The sequence below is a fragment of the Xiphophorus hellerii genome, chromosome 19 (assembly GCF_003331165.1).
Source record: "Xiphophorus hellerii strain 12219 chromosome 19, Xiphophorus_hellerii-4.1, whole genome shotgun sequence".
Lineage (NCBI taxonomy): Eukaryota > Metazoa > Chordata > Actinopteri > Cyprinodontiformes > Poeciliidae > Xiphophorus > Xiphophorus hellerii.
Genome location: NC_045690.1, coordinates 26,799,566 through 26,806,034, shown reverse-complemented (window position 1 = coordinate 26,806,034; position 6,469 = coordinate 26,799,566). Strand labels below are relative to the sequence as shown.

Genomic DNA, 6,469 nt, shown 5'->3' with positions numbered 1-6,469 from the left:
TTATTATTATTATTATTATTATCATTATCGCCAATACAACACGTGAAATTTCTTTCATGTAGCCTACTTATATAATTATTTATTTATTTTAGGTTTTTATTTATTTATTTATTTATTTATTTATCAACAGGTGAATTTGACAGAAAGCGTGTGTTTGCGAGGACAATAACCAGAAACTAAACGTTAACACAACCTCTGATCCGCGCAGGAACAGCTCCGGACAGTCAGAGGAATAAAAAGAGAAAAATAAATAAAAAATCAAAGAAACAGCTGAGAAAGACACCAGCAAAATCTGAGACAAACATGAAAACGTTCAAAAATGAAATTCCCAGAAATCAAGTCCAAAGCTGCAGCAGCTGCTGCAGCAACAAACCAGGCACCCTGCACATTTACCTTCACATTATGCAAATGGGATGAAAGTGAGAGAAAAATGTTCTATTAAAAAAATGTCTTTTAAAAATATCCAAATTTTGGGCTCTAAATCAGCCGCGCAGCGTGTTTGTAAAAACCTTCCGGAGCCGTTTAACAAAGACACGCAGGAGAGAAAAATCAGCCAGCAGAGATTCTACTGCAGCAGGACGGATGAAGACTTCCTCACCAAACCAAACAAGTTCCAGCAGCTTTTAAATCAATATAACCATCCAACATTCTGGTTTTTTGTTTTTTTGTTTTTGTTTTTTTGTTGTTTGTTTGTTTGTTTCATTTCGCAGTTAGCATGAGATAAAGAACCACAGCAGAACCCAAACAAAGCCGTGATATGCTTCAGGTCCTCCAGCATGACAGACAAAAAAAAAAAGGAAATTTGGCGTCCGGCCACGAGAACACACAAAACTTGTGAATTTAGGAGAACTCCCAATTTTTCTTTTTTTTTCTTCTTCTTCTTTTTTTTTAATGCAGGTTCTAAAGTTCTAACTTTCAACAAAAGCACATTTCAACAGCTCTGCAGAAAGCACTCACCCCGGGATCATATAGCAGCTGCCTTTAAAGTAAACAGTGAATGGAGAACATTACTCTGGGGAGCAAATCTGAAAGAGTCCGAACTTCTCAGGACTGTTTGTGTTCTGCAAAGCAACAACAACAAAAAAAAAAAAAACGCAACACCGGAACAAACAAAGAGGATCGCGGCATGCGGCGACACCACGCTCAGATTAATCACTCCGAAAAAAATAATCATCAATCATCTGGAAGTTTTTCACCGCAGCAGAAAAACCGTCGACAAAGACGTGCGGCTCCGCTGAGATCGGAGCGCAGATACCGAGGCGCGCAAAGCAAAGCGGCGCAGCCTGCAGCGCCTAATACCTCCGCGCTCCAATGGGCAGAATGTGACACTCTGAAACAATAAAAGACTCGCAGACACTTCAGCACCAGACCCCAGAGCTCTGCTGCCAGCAGGGGCCCCGAGTCAAGCTCTGCAGCGCAGCCCAAACCCGGAACCCGAAGAAAAGCTCCGGCTGCGCGTCAACGATTCCAACGTCCAACCTGAAACCCCAAAACTGATAGAGATCAATCACTCTGTTGTTTCATATGGAGCAGGAAAGAAGAGACAAAGGGAATTACGTTAGTTATGAATGTAACCTATTCTTTTATTTGTGCTTTTTTTAGGATTAAAACATTTTTTCTTTTTTTTTCTTTTTATAAGCGACAAAACACGGTAATAAGAAGAAGACCACAACAGTATCACAACCATGAAAAATTGTTTTAGAGGCGACAATTAAAAGACAGTCATTCCAAATAAGAGCCTATTAGATCAGAAGGCAGAATTTCTTTTGTTAAACAAACGGGATTTTTTTTCTTCTTTTTTTTTTACAGCGTTCCTCCTTTTCTAAAACAAAACAAAGTCAGATTACAAAGATGATCTTTTTTTTCTTTTTACTAATTGTACAAAAACAAGAAGAAAAAAGAATCGTGAACGTCTGTGTTTTGTTTTGCTTTCTTTTTTTTAAACCGGCGATCACGTTTCCATGGCAAAAAAAAAGCTTCACTGCGGAAAATCTTCCACAAAACGAGACATTTACGCACAAAGTCGTAACGCCGAAAAGCGCAATTCTTCAATTGGAAAAATAATGCCCGCTAATTTTATTTTATTTTTTTTTACTACAAATGAAATTCCTCCAGGGACGCCAACAGTTGCTGAAATAACCAAAAAAAATCTATTTGGAAAAAGAAAAAAAAAAAGTCTAAGTAATAATTAAAACAACCTAAAGGACGCGATCAAACATCTCGTTTAAAGGGACATTTTCTGCAGTGACGGAGGATTTGAGTCTCTCCTTCATTCCGACCTCAGCAGGCCTCCCAGAATATACAGCACAATACTGACTTCATATGGAACAGATTCTTTGGTCTATAAAAAGCGCGTCAGCAGTTTTTAAAACCAGGTAATGAATGAATGGAGAAGAACGTTCAGAGGCCACTGTGAACATTCAGCTTTAAGAAGAACATTCAGCTTTAAAAAAAATAATAATCATCACTTTTCCCCGCTTTTATTCTAACCAGCATGGCAAATTATTATTATTATTATTATTATTATTATTATTATTATTATTATTATTATTATTATTATTATTATTATTATTATTATGAAACAATCTTTAATAAAACAAAACTAATTTAAATACTCATTCTAATATTTAAAAAAAAACTTGCCTCCTCCAACAAGACAAGGAAAAAACGTGAGCAAAGCTGCGCTCTCGTCATTCTCTCCGCTTCTTATCTCAGATCACATTGCACGTCACTGACTGACATTATTATACAGAAGACAAACCCCGGACACTTAGAACACACATTATGTACACAGAAATTAAAACTGCAGGAGGAGATGGGGCACAGCAACAACGAGAAGAACATGGAGACGAGGAAACCATAGTAATAATAGTAATAATAATAATTATTATAATAATAATATTTAAAATAAAAAAAATACCTGGAAATGTCAGTGCTGCTTTCTGTGAGTTTCTCAGTGCTGCTCTTTTTTGTTTTGCAGTCTCTCTTCTTTTTTCTATAATAGGTAGTAGTTTATAATAATTTGTCATTTTTTTACATCTTAAATGTTCAGTGTTAAAAACGATCACGTTAGTGTTCCAATCATTTTGAGATTATCACTCCTTCATGGGTGGATGGATGAACTGATGAATGGATGGATGAAGTTCAGGCGAGAGGGGGGCGGGGGGAGTTAGTGTATGAGCGGGTTAGAAGTTGACCCCTGGTTCTGATGTGTGAAATAGTCAGACAAACCCCCGGAAAGTCCCGAGGAGAAGGCGGGTAGAGAGCCGGACAAAGCCGGCCTAAGAGCGTCACATGGCAGCGAGGAAGAGGACGGAGCCTGCGGGGAATTGGAAGCCGAAGCCCGGGCAGCCTGCAACGAGCCGCCGCCTCCGGCGCCGGTCTGTGAGCTCATGGTCGGGTGTGGGACATGGGGGAAAAAGTAACTCGTCTGTCCGGCCAACAAGTTCACCGAGCACGGGTTTAAAGAATAAGTGGCCCCGGAGCAAGGCACAGAGAGGCCGCAGGGCACCGCCGAGGCCGCCAGGGCCGCCGCCGTCAGGTGGTGCGTCGCGTAGGGGAGGTCCCCACCGACCAGCCGGTCCATGCTGAGCCCGTTGGACGACGGGAACGTTGAGTGGTTGTTGCTCATGTTCTGCGTGAGCATGCTGCTGTAGGACATCGGGTGGCCCGGGTATCCCGACGAGCTCCCATTGTAGCCGAGGGCACTGGCGGCCCGCGGGTGGTGAAGGGAGAGGAAGGGGGACATCGGCCAGTATAAGGAGCCGGCCCGGTCCATGAAGGTCAGCCCGGAGGTCAGCCGGGCACCGCGCTTGAAAGCCAGCTTGGCCCGTGACGTGGTGGAGCGCCGGCGGAGCTTCCCAGTGGTTCCACCGATGAAGACGTCGTCGCTGCTGGGGTCCAGCATCCAGTAGTTCCCCTTCCCGGGGTCATCGTAGTGCCGAGGCACCTTGACAAAGCACTTATTGAGGCTGAGGTTGTGTCTGATGGAGTTCTGCCAGCCCTGCTTGTTCTCCCGGTAATACGGAAAGTTTTTCATGATGAACTCATAAATGCCGTTGAGAGTTAGCCGCTTCTCCGGACTCTGCCTGATAGCCATCATTATTAGAGCGTTGTAGCTGAAAGGAGGTTTTTCGTACTTGCCACTTTTCTTCTCTCCGTCCTTCTCTCCCTCTTTCCCGTCCTTCTTCTCCTCCTGCTTCTCCTCCGGGCAGCTCTCCGGGTTCAGCGACTCACTTTTCGGGTCCGCTTTGACGTCCGGCTGCGAGGCCGGGAGAGGCGCCTTCTGCTCGGCATCATCCGGACCAACAGCCCGGTGCTGGTTCTGGCTCTGGTTCTGGTGGTGGTGGTGGTGGTGGTGGTGGTGACTGTTGTTGTTGTCGCTTTGCACGGCCTCCGGCACCAAACTGTTTATACTGAACGACGATTTGGGAATCATCTTCACCTCTTTGCGCTCTCCCATGTCCAACATCACCGAGCAGTGAGGGGGGAACCGGCGGCGAGCAGAGGCGGGCGGCGAACACAGCTGGGTTTCAGTCCTCCCGGTCTCCACCAGCGAACCAGGACGGGAAGGAAGGAAGGGGGGATTAGAAAGGAAGAAAGAAAGTATAGCCCAACAAACTATTTCATGTTCGGTTTGGGGAGAAAAGGGGAAACACACACAACACACATGTACACACACATCGATAGGAGACAGATAGCTGCAATTAATTAGGGAGCCGCAGCCACTAAAGCAAGTGAAAAACATTGGTTGGACCTTCCCAGTCCTCAGCCAACCAGGGGAACATTAGTATTAAACATTAAGGCGTCCACTGAGCGCTCAGCCAATCACGAGGCGCGGAGAAACACGCACATCCGCCAATAACTGGCACGCTGCAAAAAATGCCAAGCAGCTCCAGGACTTTGCTCCCGGCTGGAGGAGACTGGATGAAACAACCCGAAAATCTGCTGCATGAAAAAGTGGTTGTTTGTTTAGCGATGATTATATACGTTTGTTTGTTTATTTATTTATTTATTTATTTTTCTTGTTGCATATTTTCCACACTTGCATCCTATGAGAAGATGGAAATTTTACACCTCCGACAAATAAGCGCAATCGTGTCCCGCTATGAGCCTGAACTTTTCTGACACCTTGAAGAAAAGCGACACTGGCAGGACGATGGGAAACTTTTTGCAGCGCCCCATCAACACTGATCACCCCACCCCCCCCCCCCCCCCCCCCCCCCCCATCCGCCCTCCCTCCACCTAAACCGGAGCTGGAAGCGCGCACCGTGCATGCGTCAACCCAAATCCTCGCCGCTCCTCACATTTACACTCCTTCGATTCAAATATTTGCCCCTTAGGCGTCTGCAAAACTGTTTACATCCCATCTCTGAGGGGAAAATAAACAGAGAGGGAGTCCGGAGGGCACGGACACGGACACGGTCAGGACACGCAGAGGGGGCTGGTGGTGATGGGGTGGAGGGGGAGTCGCAGCAGACAGAAACACGAAGTGTGTTTCAGAAAAAAAAAAGAAAGAAAAAAAACGTGCATCCTGTAAAACGAGCGTGAAATATGCAGCGGGGAGGCGGAAAGAGTTGCATATCAGTCGGCTGTTTCACTCCTACCTTCCTCCTGCTGGAGGACAGTTTCACCAAACAAACAGAAGTGGAGGAGAAACAGGCTCTGCTCATTTAGAAACGGAGATAATGAAGACGCGCCGAGGGTTGTTGAAATTAAACCGACAAAACAGAGGCATGACTAAAGTATAAGGAGCTGTGACACATTCTGTCAGTCTGATTTTTTTTTTTTTTTTTAATTATTGTTATTATTTTATTTTTTTTTTTTATCTTCAAGCGGGATTTGGTTCACGCTTTACAGGCCGGGATCACATTAGCGCGTCATCGCATCACACAGGCCGCAAAGTGAGTCAAACTGCTCCGAAATGTTTCACAATAATTCCACAACAAGCCGAGCGGTTCCTGCCAGGATCCCTCACAGCTGGCTCCGAGCATCACCGCGCTCCGTGTCAAAGGGAAGAAATGGGTCAGAGAAGCGGAGCGTTTTAGCGCACAGACACCATGTTCCTGCCATAAGGGCCAGCCTCACTCACAGCTTACCCAAATAGAAACGCACCAAGCTCCTCCTCGCGGAACTCTTCTCATCGTCTCTGTTGCAGAACATCATTCAAAGTTTAAAATCTCACAAACAGCAGCTCTGCTCCGCCTGCGGAGCCGCGGAACAGCTGGGCGAAGCTGTTAAAGAGGCCATCCAGTGTTTGATTCATCTGAGGTTACTGTCACAAACCCATAGAGGAACACGTCTAAAAGAAAACTGCACAGAGGATTTTGTTTTTAAATAATAGTTTTATTTCGTGCATTTATGAAAACATATCTCAATTTTAACAAGACGGTGAAGCTTCGAAACAGCTTCGAAACAGCTTCGAAAGAGGCCACCAGTGTGAACCTGAAACACATTGGAAAATATATAT

At 45.0% G+C, this 6,469-nt stretch overlaps 1 protein-coding gene across 1 annotated transcript; it reads right to left on the bottom strand.

Moving 5' to 3' along the window:
* Positions 1-1,558: 1,558 nt before the first annotated feature.
* On the bottom strand, positions 1,559-5,141 carry foxg1a (forkhead box G1a). The gene has a single exon (XM_032548120.1). It carries the CDS (start codon positions 4,745-4,747, stop codon positions 3,170-3,172), a length of 1,578 nt encoding a protein of 525 aa, XP_032404011.1. The 5' UTR covers positions 4,748-5,141; the 3' UTR covers positions 1,559-3,169.
* Positions 5,142-6,469: the final 1,328 nt, after the last annotated feature.

Coding starts and splice junctions, on each gene's coding strand:
- foxg1a (XM_032548120.1), bottom strand. CDS start 4,747: ATGTTTTTCACTTGCTTTAGTGGCTGCGGCTCCCTAATTAATTGCAGC.